Source organism: Silene latifolia, chromosome 11 (assembly GCF_048544455.1).
Source record: "Silene latifolia isolate original U9 population chromosome 11, ASM4854445v1, whole genome shotgun sequence".
NCBI classification, from domain to species: domain Eukaryota; kingdom Viridiplantae; phylum Streptophyta; class Magnoliopsida; order Caryophyllales; family Caryophyllaceae; genus Silene; species Silene latifolia.
Window position 1 is genome coordinate 16,213,474 of NC_133536.1, and position 18,265 is coordinate 16,231,738.

General features: G+C 36.6%; 2 protein-coding genes and 3 non-coding genes across 5 annotated transcripts; 1 reads left to right on the forward strand and 4 right to left on the reverse strand.

The window, feature by feature from the left end:
* The first annotated feature begins 953 nt into the window (after positions 1-953).
* LOC141611189 (IAA-amino acid hydrolase ILR1-like 4) lies at positions 954-7,318 on the forward strand. Its single transcript, XM_074429666.1, has 5 exons — positions 954-1,262; positions 5,200-5,325; positions 5,579-5,893; positions 6,033-6,161; positions 6,807-7,318. Exons 1-5 carry the CDS (start codon positions 1,056-1,058, stop codon positions 7,206-7,208), a joined length of 1,179 nt encoding a protein of 392 aa, XP_074285767.1. The 5' UTR covers positions 954-1,055; the 3' UTR covers positions 7,209-7,318.
* A 1,587-nt stretch (positions 7,319-8,905) lies between these two features.
* LOC141611192 (small ribosomal subunit protein eS30z/eS30y/eS30x) lies at positions 8,906-12,174 on the reverse strand. The gene is made up of 3 exons (XM_074429668.1): positions 12,060-12,174; positions 11,808-11,945; positions 8,906-9,150 (listed from the first exon to the last, which is right to left on the reverse strand). The coding sequence occupies exons 1-3, from the start codon at positions 12,061-12,063 to the stop codon at positions 9,104-9,106; spliced, it is 189 nt and encodes a 62-aa protein (XP_074285769.1). The 5' UTR covers positions 12,064-12,174; the 3' UTR covers positions 8,906-9,103.
* LOC141616249 (small nucleolar RNA snoR86) lies at positions 9,803-9,927 on the reverse strand. The gene has a single exon (XR_012530606.1). It is a non-coding gene; the product is annotated as a small nucleolar RNA snoR86 (small nucleolar RNA).
* LOC141616248 (small nucleolar RNA snoR86) lies at positions 10,371-10,495 on the reverse strand. The gene has a single exon (XR_012530605.1). It is a non-coding gene; the product is annotated as a small nucleolar RNA snoR86 (small nucleolar RNA).
* On the reverse strand, positions 10,971-11,095 carry LOC141616250 (small nucleolar RNA snoR86). The gene has a single exon (XR_012530607.1). It is a non-coding gene; the product is annotated as a small nucleolar RNA snoR86 (small nucleolar RNA).
* Positions 12,175-18,265: the final 6,091 nt, after the last annotated feature.

An 18,265-nucleotide genomic window follows, 5' to 3' on the forward strand; every position in this document is an offset into this window, starting at 1 on the left:
CTAACTTCTCATGGATTGATTATAATTCATCTCTTAACGGGACGGTTTTATAAAAGAGTAGTTGTTCACAATCACCTTATATGCCCATATGGGCTATAACCCATAACCCATATCACTTCATCCATTAAATTAACGGTTTTTCAATGGGCATAGATAAGAAACCAAAAAAGGAAATAAATAAATGTATTTTTTTTTGCAAAGGATATAATCATTCACGTCTATTGGAATACAATCATACAGTGATTTCTTCCTTTTTCTGTCAACTCTAATCTGAGAAGATTATCATCTTGATATGTTACTAGAATTGATTAATTAAATCTTATACTCCTTCAAGATAAAGAAAAGAAGAGGGGACTAATTACTAAAAAGACAAGACAAGTGGAACAAATTGAGTGTGAATGATCAAATTATTCATCAAGTTTATTTTTAAAATAGAAACGACAACAATTGACTGAGGAATAGGACAACAAATGACTGAAACAGAGAATAATAACAAACATCAAAATCCTAAATAAAATCATTCCTCCTATTTACTCCCTCTGTCCCGGTCATTTGTTGTTCTTTTCCATTTTGGGTGTCTTAGTTATTTGTTGTCCTTTCTGTTTTAAGAATAAATTTGATGAGTAATTTGATCATTCACACTCAATTTATTCAACTTGTCATTTAGTAATTGACCCTCACCCCTAATTTATTCCACTTGTCAATTAGTAATTGACTCTCACCCCTTTCCTTGATCTTTGTGCCAAAAACAAAGGACAACAAATGACCAAGAAGGAGGGAGTATGTTACAGTGTTACTCTGTATATTGTATACCCTGTCCATTCCAGTTATTTGGTTACGTATTCTATTTATATGATCAAGCATCAGTACCAGAAGTATAACACCAAAAAAATGAATTTTTCCAAAGGGTTTTATGTGTTCTTGTATTTTCTTCAATTATTTCTTCCAAATCTTCACTATGTGACACTAACTTGGGTAACTTCCCTTCAAATGAGGTAGAAGAAATTCCAAAATATTTGTTAAATTTGACACAAAAATCTGAAGTATATGAATGGATGGTGAATATAAGAAGAAGATTGCATGAAAACCCGGAACTTGGATTCGAGGAATTTGAAACTAGTAAGCTAATTAGGAAGGAATTAGAGAAATTGGGTATTGATTATAGATACCCTGTTGCTGTTACTGGTGTTGTTGGTTATATTGGTACTGGGAAGCCTCCTTTTGTTGCATTGAGAGCTGACATGGATGCTCTCCCTATTCAGGTATCTCTGAATTTATATTTACAAATTCTTGTGTAAAATCGTCTTAGGAAAAAAGTTTGTAAAACGGGTTTTTTAGTAACTACTTCCTCTATTCACTCCACACTACCACTTTTTTTTCACGTGTGACAACGCGTCTTTTACGCGCTAAATATCGTTAGATACGTATTTGCAAAAAATATAAAAGTTAAATATTTTTTTAATGTACTCGTAACGACGAATAAACAAGGCCACACATGAATATATTTTCATTTAGGTATTGGGAGAAAATTAAAATTGAATGTTTAACTATCCGTAGTGTGGAAAATAGATAATGGTAGTGTGGAGTTGAATGGAGGGAGTAACTTTTTAATTGACAGGTTATGATATTTGTTTTAATAAATTTTTTTACACAATTTTTGTGTAAAACGGCTTTACGTGAGACCAATTGATTTGTATTTATAATTGAATATTCCCTTTGTCTCGGTCATTTGTTGTCTTATTTGATTGTCACCGACTCGTCGTGGCTGCCGACGTTTGTCTACTTTTTGCGTTAGTTGATTCGTGAAAGGGGAAGTAAGTGGGGATTGGTGGTGGACGAGTAAGCGGAGTCAATGGTTGGGTCGGTGATTGTGGTGGTGGACTGGTGGCTGGTAGGAGCGGGATTATGGAGGCAGCGAGAGGAAAGCAGCTATGGTCGTGGAACATGAGGAACAGTACTGAAGGGTTCTAACTTCTAACTTCTCATGGATTGATTATAATTCATCTCTTAATGGGACAGTTTTATAGGAGAGTAGCTGTTCACAATCACCTTATATCAATATGCCCATATGGGCTATAACCCATAACTCATATCAAGGGTATAATGGAATTAAATTAACGGTTTTTCAATGGGCATAGATAAGAAATTAAAAACAGAAATAAATAAATGTTATTTTTTGCAAAGGAAATAATCATTCACTTCTATTGGAATACAATCATACAGCACGAAATGTAGAAGTATGAACTATGATCGTTCCTTTTGGTTTCTTCCTTTTTCTGTCAACTCTAATCTGAGAAGATTATCATCTTGATATGTTACTAGAATTGATTAATTAAACCTTATACTCATTCAAGATAAAGGACAGAAGAGGGGACTAATTACTAAAAAGACAAGACAAGTGGAAATTGGGTAAAATCTTGTGTTCTTGTATTACTAAAAAGACAAGATAAGACAAGACTAGAATTTTATGTGTTCTTGTATTTTCTTCAATTATTTCTTGCAAAATCTTCACTATGTGACACTAACTTGGGTAACTTCCCTTCAAATGAGGTAGAAGAAATTCCAAAATATTTGTTAAACTTGACACAAAAATCTGAAGTATTTGATTGGATGGTAAATATAAGAAGAAGATTGCATGAAAATCCGGAACTTGGATTCGAGGAATTTGAGAAATTAGGTATTGATTATAAACTAGTTTTTAACCCGTGCAAAATTGCACGGGTATGTAATTAAAAGATAATTATATTTTTTATGTAGATTTGAATTATAAATTACATTTGTAATTATCAAAGAGGATGCAAAATACATGAAGTCTTAGGTTTATTGTCCGAGTACTGATTAAATTATGATTTGTCCTCTTGATAGTTAAAGTATGAATACCTACTTAACATAGTAATCGAGAGACTGAGTAAAAGCCGAGAAATAAAATGAAAGGAGATTTTTTTTATGAAGATTAACATCTTTTAATGAATTTATGTGAATATGCGTGAAAATTAATTAGTGATTTTGTTTATTAAAAGATTTGTATTTGACAAAGTTAAACAACAAAATATGTACTTGTTAATATTTAAGTAATTTAACCCAACTGAATCTATTTTTTCCTGGCCTGGGTCTTGACTCGTGAAGCTTGATTTGTGGATTAACTCGAAGTAACCTATTAACTTAGGTCGAAATCCGACCCATTATATGACTATATCTGACCGGTTAAATATAAGTTTATCTAATATAGTATAAGTCACAACTATTATTAAAGCATTAATAGGAAATTATTTTTTTTCATAAAAATAGCTTCCTTATTTAAAAATGGGATTTTGTTTTTATAGTAAAAAAAATGACAAAATAAAAGCGCCATAAACTTACTTAACTTGTTTACTGACTGTAACCCGTCCCCGTCATGTAACTCATATTACAAATTTGCCTCATGTTATAGAGTTCCCAAATTTTGAGTTTTGACCCAACCCGAATCGTTTATATTTGAGTCTAAATAAACTGATTAATTATTTATATTTGTGTTTACATTTTTTAAGTTCATAATGTAGACACTATAAAAATTTGACTTGACCTGAATTAACCTGACTTGTTATTTCCAAGGTCAAAACCCGTAAACTTTGACTCACAGCTCGACACGGACGTAAAATGATTTGTTATTTTAGAGTTGAAACCCTATCCAACCCGACCTACTCAACCCGATATGTCATTAATAAGTTGATGTTAATTATGAATACAAAAAAAATATATTAATTTTAGTAATTTAAATTTAACAACAATTTATATAACTTTAATTTTATTTGATGATAAAATAGCTATTTTAAAAAAAATATATATATAATTCACTTGCAAATCTCAAAATGAACCATTCCATTTTAATTCAAATTATTATGTAACACTATTTTTTTTTTTTTTTTTACTTTTTTTTTTATACTAATCAAAAGTATTTTCAAAATTTCTTTTCAAGAATTGGTGAAAAAAGCTTTGTATCCGATTTAATGTAATTTAAATATTTAATAAATATAATTGCAATTTTTAGTAGGTAATTTATTATCAAGTTTAATGTAATTTAGATGTATACTGACAATACGCAAAAATAAGTAATGAAAGCATATATATCTTTAGTGATATTGAGTGTATGTTTAGTAATATTGACTTTGTTAATTAAAGGCCATAAGTTCAATCGCATTTCATTTTCAGTTTTCTTCAATTTATTTGCTAGTTGCTACATGCATTATATAAAAGTTAATGAATTATTTTTAATTTAACTTTTCATTATTCGCTGTTCATTAATATTTATGTACTTATAAAACATAATCGTAAACATGTACGTATAAAACATAAACATGAAGGTTTTTCAGAAATTAAATCCAAATTATCTGATGCGGGTCCCACATTTATTGTTTTTTTTTAAAAAAAAAATGTGTGTTGATGTGGCTTCATGAGGATGGCTTAAATGTTCTTGCTTTTATAAAGATAAGATACCCAGTTGCTGTTAGCCTGTTACTGGTGTTGTTGGATATATTGGTACTCGCGTCCATCAAGATACGATATAGACATATAGTCCACTTCGTAAGCTTAGGGAGAGCAATTAGTCTCACTTTAGGCGGGTATATCCGTCTAAAGTATAGATGGGTCAAGTATGTCGCCAGTTACATAATAAGACAAAGTGGTGACATTCACTTGTTGTTTGTCTTATTATAAAAGTAGGTCAAGTTGCTTGATGGAACATTTTGGGAGATTGGTTAAGAATATCTTACTCAGTTACTCCAACTAAGTTTTGGTCAGTTACCGTATTTATACGGTAAGTAGATTATACATCTGATAAAACTCAAAAACATTATATATAAACTTAGTTAAATTTAAGTTTTGGCGGAAAAAAAAATTAAAATCTAAATTATAAATTTTGATAAACTCAGGAAAAAATACACATATGCTCAAAACCAAATAAAGTTTGAGATAATAAGCTCAAAAAAAATATACATATGCTCAACAACAAATAAAATCTAAGGTAATGCATCCGATGTATGTATGTTCCTTTTTCTCATATAGGGTTGCTATTGAAATTTTCTGCTTGAGAAGCTTTCGTAGAGATGTAGGAAAATTGTGGTTTATGTTTTGTCTTCGATGCAAAAGACAGTGTTGGGGGTTTGGGTGTGTTCTAAATCGGCATTTGCCAGATGACGGAGTTGAAAAGGATTTTTGTTGTAGGAACTAGTGGAATGGGAACACAAAAGTAAAGTTCCTGGCAAAATGCATGCTTGTGGTCATGACGCGCATGTTGCTATGCTGCTTGGTGCTGCAAGGATCCTCCAAATGCATCGACACCAGATACAGGTAAGTTTATAGTCGTGTTTGCTTTCTGATTTGGTATTTCTAAATTATCGCTGTTCAACTGTGATAGAGCTGTTAAACTATGCAATGCAGGGTTATTAGATCACGATCACGTTGTTGATTTAGTCTGCCAGTGGTAAATTGCAGCATTATACAGTAATACAGTTGACGGCTAATATGGCAATATGAATATTTTTCTGACATGTAGTAGTACTTGTAATGCATTGAGATAATATGATATATTCGTACCTTTCAGGGAACCATTGTTCTGGTATTTCAACCAGCGGAAGAAGGACATGGAGGTGCCAAGAAAGTGATGGATGATGGAGTTCTGGACAATGTTGAAGCCATCTTCGGTTTACATGTCAATTCGATGTTGCCTGTGGGTCATGTGTCTGGAAGGTCCGGCCCGCTCTTGGCTGGATGTGGATTCTTCGAAGCAGTGATCAAAGGAAAAGGCGGTCATGGGGCTATTCCGCATCTGTCTGTGGATCCCATATTGGCTGCTTCTAATGTCATTGTTAGCTTACACCACATCGTTTCACTCGAAGCCAATCCCTTTGATACACAAGTAAACTATTTCCTTCCCTATTCTCAGTTGTCGATTTCCGGCCCGTCTTACCCCTGTGTTAACTACACACATAGGAACTGCGCATACGAGTCTTTGGCTCCGTTCTAAATGAAAAACATTAAAGATGAGTCATTTGCAGGTCGTTAGTGTAGGAAAGTTCCAAGGAGGTGAAGCTTATAATGTCATACCTGATTCAGTTATCATCGGTGGAACATTCCGTGCCCTATTGAGAGACAGTTTTTCACATCTCAAACAGCGAATTAAGGAGGTATGCCTCATTAGCATCTTGCAGTATTGGAATCAAGCTTGCAATTGATAAAAGTGCTTAAAACTAGACCTAGCAAAGCTGACCCGACCCGAGACCCGAAATGTATCACCCGAAAGTGGCCCAACCTGAAAATGACCGGACCCAAAGTGGCCCGTTTTAAGTGACCGAAAATGACCCGATTGACCCAAAATGACCCGAAATCACACGAAATGACCTAATTAAGGCAAAATCATGACCCGAAATGACCCAAATGACCCAGATTGACCAGACCCAAAATGACCCGATCCGAAGTGGCCCTACCCGAAAGTGACCCGACCCAAAATTACCCGAAAATGATCCAACCCAAAGTGACCCAGAATGACCCGAAATCACACGAAATGACCTAATTAAGGCAAAATCATGACCCAAATGACCCAGATTGACCCGACCCAAAAGTGACCCGACCCGAAAGTGACCCGACCCGAACCCGACTCAAATGACCCATTTGCCAGGCCTCAAGTTCCCGTGTTGTGTATTAAACTATGATTGATCGTTATTTTAGGTGCTCCGGTTCCTTCAGTCCTTTGTTGCTAGAGTAGAAAAGACCTTTCTTCTGTCCCTTGATTTATTAAACTCCTGCTAAAACAATGTAGCTCAATAATTCAGGTCATCACAAGTCAAGCCGCGGTACATAGGTGCACTGCAAATGTCGATTTCTTCAACGATTTAAAGCAGTCTCCACCAACCATAAATGACGAGAATTTGCATAAATTCTTCACGAGTGTTTCCACAGACATGCTTGGAGCTCATAAGGTGAAAGAAGCCCCACAATTGACCGGGTCCGAGGATTTTGCCTTTTACCAGGAATCACTTCCCGGGTACATGTTCTTTGTTGGCACAAAGAACGAGACTCGTGAAACGGGATCAGAACACACCCCGACGTATGGGCTTAGTGAAGAGGTTCTTCCATATGGTGCATCTCTTCATGCTTCCCTAGCTCTCAGGTACCTTCTTGAAAAGCGACCAAAAAGCACAGTTCAAGAGGGGATACATCATGACGAACTGTGAGACGGTTTTTTGTTTTTGTTTTAAATTGCTCTTGATCATCTAAGAGGCTACATTTTGAAATCCAAATACATTTGACGAACTGTCGAGGGGTACTAATTCTTCTGTAAAATCAAAAATCAAAATTCAAGTTCTTTTATTTCCCTGTAGAATGATTGATTCATTAAGTTTTAATGTGTACTTTCATTTGATGCACTTCTCGACGTAAATTTCATAATTAAGTCATTCGGAAACATCGTCTATGTATTGTTAACAGCTTAACAGAAGGTGAAGTCCCTTGTAACCAACCAACCAACCAACCTTCCCTTACTGCCATCTGCATAAGCTTTTGAAGCACTAGGAACATTGTGTATCTCCCACCTTCTAAGCTCTACGCCGGCAACCCCGCTGTGAGGAAGAGCCTCTTTATAGCTATTGGGGTGCTGATAATTAGTGGCGGAGCTAGGGGCGCTCGCCCTGCCACTACTGATAATGAGCATATTACGTCTAAAGGATGATTCATGACTTCATGTAAGCCGACCCCAAATTATTTTGGGATTAACGCTCTGATGTTGACTATTTTTGCGTAATTGTGGACCAAAAGGAAGAAAACACACATAAGAGGGCTACAATGACGTACTTTGAGTCCCTGTGCTTGCACACCCTAATAGCATTGCAGAAGTAAAACACCTTGCTTCGAAAACAAAGCTCCTAAAAAAAACATAATACAGCTGATGTTCGATCAGCAAATAGATTGCTGAACCTGTCCGCAATTGTATCTGTTGTTCAGACGTGCGTAACCAATGTTGTAGCTGTGAACGAACTGCTAAAATACAGAAGTACTTTATCGCACCAAAACTAAAATTTCAGAACAATGCACTTCTTTCTCAAGAAGAGTGCTTCACTCCCACAGCATTGCTTTTTAATCAAGTACGAGTAGACGGAGATGTTACATTTAGAGCTGTCAATCCACCGACTGGGTCCGTGTAGGGTCATGACAGGCCGTGTTATATGGGACAGTGTCACAGGGGTTTTTCAGTTCCGATAGAATAGCAATCAGCTCAAGACATGTTAATAGCAGACATTTCATTGTGTAATTCCTCAAAGTTCAGTGTGGGTGTTAGTTTCATGTTTAGGGTATCAGCATTCACTCCATATACATCATCGGATATTCAGATATATGACTTGCAATAATGTTAAGAACACACCTGATGTTAAGTTATGCAAATGCATCCGGCACAGACTTAGAGGGACAGAAAAACAAGCAGTTGGTCATAGATATGCTATTCGTCTACCTATAATCCCATTGAAAAAGTCCATCTCAACACGGGTCCATCGGGTACTAGTCTGGCTTCAAATAGCAAGCAAATGAAGGGCACGAATGAAAGGCATTGTGAGATAACATCAGTTATCTAGATAATACAAAATTCTTCATAATCAGAAGAGCTGGATCGCGGCTACATATCCATCTCAACACAATGGATTAACCGAGCAGTGTTATTGCTAGATGCCAGTGTTGAAAAAACATGCCACTTCTAAGACCTTGACAAAATAGTCCATAACAAAAACGGTCTTATACTCTTATACCACTTCCAGAGATCTCAAGCCAGGGGAATCCATTTCAGATTCTCGGAAACATCATACCGAGAGGAATGGCAGACATGATTGCCAAAAATTCAACACAATAAACTGAGTTTCAAATTAGAAAAGAACCACAGTGATTGAATAATAAATCTTTGTTAAATAAAATTTAGTGCAAAACTTCTACAACCAGCAACATTGGCAGCCTCCATTAAAATTACGACATAAAACATTCAAAAAACAACACTGGTAGAACTTGGGAGCTAAAATGTCGAATAACACTAACAACAGTACCAAATACTAATATACTAATTGAAATTCATCCTTCTTTCTTCGCCTTACTTTTCAGATGAGTTGGGGCCTCTCTTCTTCCCGAAGCCAACAACTGAAACAGAAATACGACAATGAGTTTTTGTAAATATATTATCCATTATCTAAATAAAGACAACCAGAAAACAATAAAAATAATAGCTTATGGAATAAACGTAGTTTTGGGACTCGTGCGAGTATGAGACTCAAATACAAGGCTTACTGTTCTAAGTTGAGCAGCATAAACATTTTTCGCTAACACCCTATCTTCTGACAGACCAAGAGAGCATCAAAAGCGCGTTTAAATAAAGGACGCTTGAAACTTGGATGGGTTATTCATAAATTTAGTTTGGTTTGTAGGAGGAACATGTATCCCTCAATTTCAACTTTATGGCTAAATACTTCGTGAATCATGATATACTTGAACAAAGGCAGACATCTAGGCACAACCAACTTGTAACGGTTATCAATATTACAATGACCAACTGTATTATTAGGCGACATGTGCTACTCATGTGAGGTTGACAGTCAACGGATGGGTTATTTCAAGAAGATTGTGCAAACTTGGATTATTTTTGTTAAATCTTCCCAAAGAGGTATACTAACACCACAACCATTCCACTTTGAAATCATGCATTCACCAACAAGTTCTTATTGAAGACATCGGCTAGACGATAGTATTCAAACATCAGAAAATTTAATATACAATTAGATGAGCTCTGAAAAAAGATGTAACGATTTGTTCGAGGCCACAATCAAAACGAACAAATTTGAAAGGCACGGAGAATCGTTTATTTCTTATAGCCAACCTCCAATGCAAGTTTTACATCAATATAATTAGATGAACTTGCTCTGCAAATTGGCATGTGAACTAAGAACAGATTTCTAAAGCCATCATTTTGAAAAGTTTGTTCCTAGAAAACCAATATATACGCTCACACCATCAAACATATGAACTCCAAAAAATAAGCTTTCATTACTTTTCAAACACAAAAACTCCAATGAGACGGTTGTATACTTGTAAACGAACAACCGACACATCTTATGATGCTCCAATGAGACTGTATACTTGTATACGAACAACCGACACATCTTATGATGGACTCCCTTGGTACAAATCATTTGTTTAACATTGTTTAAAATGTCCTTAACAAACAATAAAGGATAAACATAACATTACGACAAAGGGAGTATATTGCACTCTAAGAAGAAGTAAATGACATCGTTGTAAACATACAACAGTCTCACACAAAACCGACTATTAGTCAAAAGAACCCATAAAACATATAATTGAAAGATGTAACGATTTGTTCGAGGCCACAATCAAAACGAACAAATTTGAAAGGCACGGAGAATCGTATATTTTTTATAGCCAACCTTCAATGCAAGATTTGCATCAATATAATTAGATGAACTTGCTCTGCAAATTGGCAGTTGAACTAAAGAGCATATTTTTAAAAGCAACCATACTAAAAATGTTTTTTCCTGGATAACCAACAAATACCAAAATTATGCCTACACCATAGCACATCCACCCTATCAGCTTCCCCACCTCTATAAAATGATCAAGTACTAAATCACGGTCAACTAAAACAATTACAATAAGCTTATAATTCTTCTCAAACACAACAACTCCAGTGAGACTGATTCATACTTGTATGCGAAAATCAAACTTATTTTATGATATACGCCCTCCGTACTAATCATTTTTTTTATATAACTCCGACTAAAATACGCCTCACAAACAATAAAAGTGAACAAATGATTAGAACAGAGGTAGTACATTGCACTCTATTAATAAATAAACGACACCGTTGTAATTTGTAAATATAAAACAGTATGACACAAGAACTATCTGTCAAAATCATCCATAATCCATATAACTCATAATTGAAAGATGTAACAATTTGTTCGAGGCCACAATCAAAACTAACACATTTGAAAGGCACGGAGAATCGTATATTTCTTATAGCCAACCTTCAATGCAAGATTTGCATCAATATAATTAGATGAACTTGCTCTGCAAATTGGCATTTGAACTAAAAAAACAGATTTTTAAAGCGACTCTAAACCGGCTTCTTCGTGGATCAATAATAAATACGTACAGAGTACTAAATTAAACCTACACCATAGCACATCCAACACATCAAAATCTCCACAAAAACAATCAAATACTAAAATCATAATCAAATATACCCATAACAATAAGCTTACAATTGTTTTTCCAAAAACAAACTCATTTGAGACGGTCGTATACAAATAACAGACATACTTAATCAGTTAACCCCGTATATCATATTCTATGAATGAATAAATGTAATGACTGTAAAAATACACTCTGTCTCAATCATTTGTCTAAATTCAATAAAAAAAATCCGGTAAACATACTCCTCACAAAGCACAATAAAAGGTAAGTTATGACGAAGGGAGCATATGTCGAAACAATCCATAAAACTCACAATTGGTACTCTTTTATCCCCATCATTTGTTTACCTTCACTAAAATCCCCGTCACGGTGAAAAAAAAAATGTAAACAATTGATCGGGACGGGTAATATTAGCAAATAACCGTCAAAATAATCAATAAATCTCATAACCAGTACGCTCTTTGCTCCGATCTTTTATTTACCTTTAATTAAAATACCCGTCACAAAAAAACAAAAACAGTAAACAAGTAATCGGGACGGAGAGTGAAACTCTAAAGAGCATAGAAAAAAAGAGAAAGGAAATATACCGGCAGTGACGAAACGACGGTTGTACTGAAGACGCTTGTGAGCACGTCCACGTGGCTTCTTCTTCTTATCCTGCTTAGCAACCTTGGGAGTTTGACCTCTGACCTTACCGGCACGTGCCAATGATCCGTGAACTTTACCTGCAACATTAATTCATATTTCATGTTAATAATTACTGTAATGCTAAAACCAAAAGAATATTGGAAATTAGAAAACGGAATTATAAAAGATTTTGGTTGAAGGAGGATGAATACCCATGGTGTGAGTTTGGTTGATGAGGATGAATGGGAAACTGGAAATGTGTGTGGCTGCTGCACAGACTGCTCTACTATCTAGGGTTTTGAGGGAGAGTTGATATTTATTAGGGTAGATATAAAGGAAGTCAAGTTTATGGAGTACTCTGTTGGGTTTGTTTCATTGAGATCTTAGGTGGTTAGGCCCAGTCCAGCCCAAATTTGTGAGTGGTTGGTATTTTACTAGTTTAGATCCCGCATAAATGCGCGGTAAATGTAGGCCTTTTTAATTTTTACTGTGTTGCTTATAGATTTTAGAATTATATCTCATAAATTTTATAAAAAAATAATTAATTTTAAAATTAATCAAGAGAATTGAGTAATTCCATGAAGTGTGTTTTTAATGAAATTATTTTAATTACCTCAAATTATTTTAATAAATTTTTTTTTTGTCACAAATTTAATAATAGGAGATACATTTTATGTGTATAGATTATAGTTTATACCAATTTTGTTTTATTTTTGTTAAAATACTATATCTTTAAGTTTAATGATGAAAAGATTATTTTAAATGGAAAATTAGTTTAATAAATGAAAATTAAGTTATTTCTATATATAAGCTCAAACACTTTGGAGGGAAAACAATAGAGAAGTTTTATTCTCTTATTATATAGAATATATAGAATGATTTTTACATTATATTTTACAGTGACATTATTCATTTAGGCATGACATATATTTAATTTTAGCAACGATTTAGATGTATCATATATTTAATTATAGCAATAATTTTAGAGTATATTTTTTATATTCTTACAGTATATTTTACAGTGACATTATTTATTTAGGCGTGATATATGTTTAATTATAGCAATGATTTAGGTGTGACATATATTTAATTATAGCAATGATTTTAGAGTATATTTTTTACATGTTATAATGTTAGGCGGGAAAAAATTTATAAACTCCTATTCACTTAGTAAATAGAGGTTTTAAGACCGTCTCATATAGGGGTGATAATGAGTTGAACTGATGCTTGTAAAACAAAACTCGAGCTTATTTGAGCTTGAAAAATTGAAATAGCCATGCTCTCTGGCTTTAACTCGAGTGTATATATGGTTATTAAGTTATGTTTTTTTTTCCTTCAATATTTGATAAGGGTTATACAAAAATATAATAATGAAATTGATGGGACTTCGTTTTGCGCGTGTGGCGCGGCACGTTACTAACAACCTTCGCCTGGGTCTCCACCGCACTCAAGCTTTTCAGCCGCTGCTCTATGAGATCAGTCGGCGACCTCCTGCGGTCATTGGGGAGAGCTTTGGGATGTAAGTTTGCAACGGTTTTATCTTTGTTCAGTCCCATTCTCCGGAGGATATCCTCAGACAGGTCCGGTCCAAAATGGCCTGCGAAGGAAACGAAGCAAGAGTTAAGTAGAGAAATAAATCAAAGTTCAAAGACACAACGAGAACGGTGATGGGCCTCACACCGACCCCACTCACCCTGCGCTAGGGCCGGTATGAGGCCGACATGGCAAAGCGGCTCATCCTGAAGAATGATCTGCGTTGGAGGAATCCATCTTTTCGGCCCCACCCTTGTCTACCTCAAAAGCCGCATTGCCAGCCTCTCGTCCTCCGAGAGAAGAACCCTGCCAGCATCCATTTTGAGTTTCTTCCGGGAGACCCATCTATCATGCTCCGCCTTAGTCTCACACCGCAAGTTAACTTGATGCTGAAAAAAGCAGGGCAGCGGATAGTCATCCGGCACCTTAACGTACACCCACCGACCCCGCCCCCTTGAAGAGGAAAGTTTGTCGGCAGAGACATAACCCTTCTCCGTGTGCACATCAACCACCGGCGCGCGCCGAGAGAATGACGGTGGAGGTAGTGAAGTCGGCGAAATAAGTTCACCGTTGGGGCCTCCCCCTTGAAGAGACAAAGCCAGACAAACCCGATTATGGTCCTCATAGCCAACGGGTGCAATTGGGCAACGGCAACGTTCATGGCCTTAAGGATGGCCACAACATACCCATTCAGCGGAAACCGGAGCCCGTACTCCAAATGTCGCATATATACGCCAGTGTGGCCCGGTGGAGGGCAACAGACGGCTTGGCCCTCCTCAGGGATAACAATCTTGTATCCCCTGCCGAAGAAGAAGTGGCCCTCGAAAAATTTCTCACCGGAAGAGCTGGCCAACTTATGGGTCCAAACTCGGTCAACGCGTGCCTTACAGGCGAGGCCGTGATCCATAACGTGCCGCCTCACGGTATTAGGGACGAGCCTCCTCGATCATCACCAAAATCGTCCGCGTCATCGTCGACATCGAATCATCCTCCCATTCCTCCGTATCCGAGGATCGACTTCGGAGAAGGAGACCTAGGGCCCGACTTACTAGGCCGGCGTCGGCGAGAAGACATGTTTACAATGAACTTACAAAATTAAAAATTGGAAAGTTTGTTTGTTTACCTTGAAGAAAACGCTCGCCGAGTAACAACTGGAAATTAGAAGACAAAGAAACCCTTGGAAGTTTAGAGAGAAGGAAATTTTGGAGAATGAAATTGGTGGCCAATTTTTCGAGCAATTACCCTATTTATAGGAAAAGCCCATGAAGCGGACCAATCGAAAACAGCCCATGAAGCGTCAACCAATCAGCGTGCGGACACGTGTCGGACATGCAACCACGGGATGTCAATCGTTGCAACATTGTGTCAATCAATGCAATGCGGTGACCAAACGTCTTCAACACGCCTATTCAAATCTCTCCGCCTATTCACCTTCCTCAACAAATTCCCATGCACCTATTCTCCGCCGCCACATGATCAACCAAGCTAAACACCGCGGCGTAGGGGCAATCAAAAATAACCGGCGCCTCTCGGCCCCCGCCGGCGTCCCTTTCTTTTCCAAATCGGATGCCCAATACACATCCATGTGGAGGGGGGATATGGTACGGCCTAAGAAAGACTAGGCGGAGCGGAAGAAGCCGCCGCAGAAGAAGCCGATCAGGGAAAATTTTCTACAAACTACTTGCGCAGAATATACGCTCGACGTACATCGAAGCCCATACCACGGCATAGACTACGGCGGGAGCAAATTGATGGGGCATATTCTCGCACCACCGACCAAGTCAACATATTGAGCAAGGTCAAAGATGTCCACAAAGAAGTCAACGACTTAGACACCCTGGCCGATGCGGCCCATCGGCCTGCCAATCTGGGTCCCGGCGATGACAACCTGCCAGCCGGGACACATATCCGCGTACTCACATCCAAGACCCCTCGGCGGCGGGTCACCAGCGCCCGCCGGCCAGCCATAGGTCCCTCGGCCGAGGGGTAGATCAGTCTTTCCACCTGCTAGCCACTTGGCCACTTGGCCATTACGTGACAAAAGGTGAAGTCTATAAATACTCCTCAACCTTCATTGAGGAAGGGATCCAATCCAGAAATACATAACTTGACCTAAATACACTATTCATCTGGTATAATCTTCCTTATCTCTCTATAATATATTCCTAGCCAATTAGCATACAACTTATACATTTAAGTTTACTGACTTAGGCGTCGGAGTGAGTACGCTTGGCACAAAGCCAAGCCCTCAGTTCGTTCATTGTTGCAGGAGAGGCCGAGAGGAACGATTAAGACCAAAGGAGAATCCAACTCAAGACATCATTCTACAAGCCACGGGTGGTAACAATACTTGCTCTGGAATTACACCCGGAACAGAAATATTTTTTTGTAAAATAAGAACAGTATATCATTTTATCACATAAGTTCAAGCCGCTAGCGAACTTTTCGAGCTGATTCAACGTTGAGCCAGCTTAATTGGTTAAGTTATCAAGTCGAGCTTTGATCAAGCCAAGATCGAGATGCTTGCAAGCTGTCTCATCTCATTATCACCCCTAGTACCACGGATAGGGGTATTAAATGGTGCGAGCCAGCTCGGCCCAACCCGCACTAGTGGGCCGCTATTTTCTAGCCCGGTCAACCCAGCCCAGTCCACGCACTCTAATCGGGCCAATCAGTTCCAGAGATTTTCGGCCTAGCCCGGTAAAATATGGAAAAAATACAAAAAACAATATATGGGTCAACCCCAGGTTAGACAATATGGAACCCAATCCGGCCCGACCCAGACCCGCCCCATAATTAGTGTCGGCCTTTGTAACACCCCCGATTTTCGGCACTATTAAAAATTACGTTTATATACAAAACTCGCCGAAATATACAGAGATATTATAATTAATATACAAAGTCTCTTATTACAAAATGCTTTTTAAAAATATAATAGAAAATGAATACAACTTTTACAAAGTCTTTAATAAAAATCTCGACTTGAAATAACCCTTTTGAACAACAGCAAATGACCTGAAAACAAAATATATTAACTTTCAATAAAATTAATAATCACAATTATTACAAATAACCATCATAAAGTAAACTAATAATCGTCGCTATCAAAATATCATGGCCAAAATCAAGTGTAATCCTTACAATTACAAATCCAATTTGGCCCAAAACTAGTAACAAAGTCCCGTACATAAACCACTTCATTTTCACGTGAATAAACTTATTATCTGTAAGCACTAGCACGTCTTTCTGGCTCATCTTTTTCTTTCCCAACTATATTAGTAACTCATTTCTACAACTATGCTCCTCTCCTAAGCCATATATCAATATGACCTCTAATATAATCAATTTCTCTGTCATTGTAGCCTTACTCCAAGCTCTTAATCACTTACAACTCATCCCACAAGGGAAGAGTATAAACAAAATATATAAGGATTGCTATTTGAAATATTGAATAACAATCATTATAATGCCCCATTTTTAATTACTTTTATCTCACAATGACAAATAGTAGCACATTATGCAACTCCGAACTTGTATGCTCGGTCGTCACTATAATCCTCTTAAGGCATTTTCGTATTCCCGGCTCGCCACTGCGGGTTGTGAGTCAAACTATAATCTGCTAAGGGCATTTTTGTGTGTCCGGCTCGCCACTGCGGGTTGTGAGCCAAACTATGGGTTGTGAGCCAAACTATAATTCGCTAAAGGCATTTTTGTATGCATGGCTCGCCACTGAGAAAAAGGAACATACATCGGATGTAGTACCTCCAACTTTTTTATTTTTTGAGCATATATGTATTTTTTTTTTGAGCTTATAACCTCAGATTTTATTTGTTTTTTAGTATATGTGTATTTTTTTTAGCATAATAAAGTTTATAAGTTAAATTTTTATATTTTTTTCGTCAAAACTCAAATTTAACTAAACTTATATGTAATGTTTTTGAGTTTTATTATAATTTTTTAGAGCTTAATGTTTAAGTGAATAAACTCAGAAACTTTTAAACAAAACTCAAAAACTTTATTATAATGCTCAGATACTATAGAATAGGAGGTAGTACATCAGATGTATAATCCTTTTACTGCTCGCCACTGCGGGTTGTGAGCCAAACTATTATCCTATAATCATGAGTTTTGATATACAAACAGCTAATCTATAGGAACAACTTCATCTAGAAGAACTTATCCATTTGAAACATTTAGGTTTAAGTTTCAAAGTTCTTTACAAACTTCCTATAAAATACACCGATTCTGACCCTTATTCATTACTACAAGCATATCTCTTTAACAACAACTCCCCTATAAACGAGCCTTACCTTTCTGGAAACTACATTCAATTTGTGAGAAATAACTCATACTGAACATTCCCATAATTAGACTCTTTCCTGTCTAAATCTTGCATTCAATCAGACTCTATTTCTGGTGATTACACTACTACAGATACAGGCTATAACAACAGTTAAAAACCGTTGTAATATAAAAAAGCGGACGTTGTTAAAGCGTCCGTTGTAAAAGGTTTTAAAAACGGTTGGTTTTCTTAAGGAATCCGTTGTTAAAACTATTAACAACGGTTTTAAGTACAAAAACCCGTTGTGGAAAATGTGACTCAATTTTGGGGGGAAAGTTATAACAACGGGTTGTAATATACAAAACCGTTGTTATAACTAAAGACAACGGTTTTTTTATAAATAACCGTTGTTGTTTGTTCTTAAAAAATAAAATAAAAAATTAAATTAAATATTACTAGATGCATGCATAATTACGGCCCGTTATAATTCTGATGCATGCATTATTACTGTCATCCCTGTGCATATGAACGGACAATATGGAATGAGAAGGGTTAGTAATAAGATTTGAAGGAGCAAAGAGAGATATGATGATGATTATGGCA

Bases quoted from the DNA above. Each gene is read 5' to 3' on its own strand.
- LOC141611189 (XM_074429666.1), top strand. From the start codon at position 1,056: ATGGTGAATATAAGAAGAAGATTGCATGAAAACCCGGAACTTGGATTC. The intron at 1,263-5,199 runs GTATCTCTGAAT...TTTTTGTTGTAG, and splicing joins TGGATGCTCTCCCTATTCAG to GAACTAGTGGAATGGGAACA. The intron at 5,326-5,578 runs GTAAGTTTATAG...CGTACCTTTCAG, and splicing joins TGCATCGACACCAGATACAG to GGAACCATTGTTCTGGTATT.
- LOC141611192 (XM_074429668.1), bottom strand. The intron at 9,151-11,807 runs GTATATTTCCTT...TTTCTGTTTCAG, and splicing joins CCGTCGTTTCGTCACTGCCG to TTGTTGGCTTCGGGAAGAAG.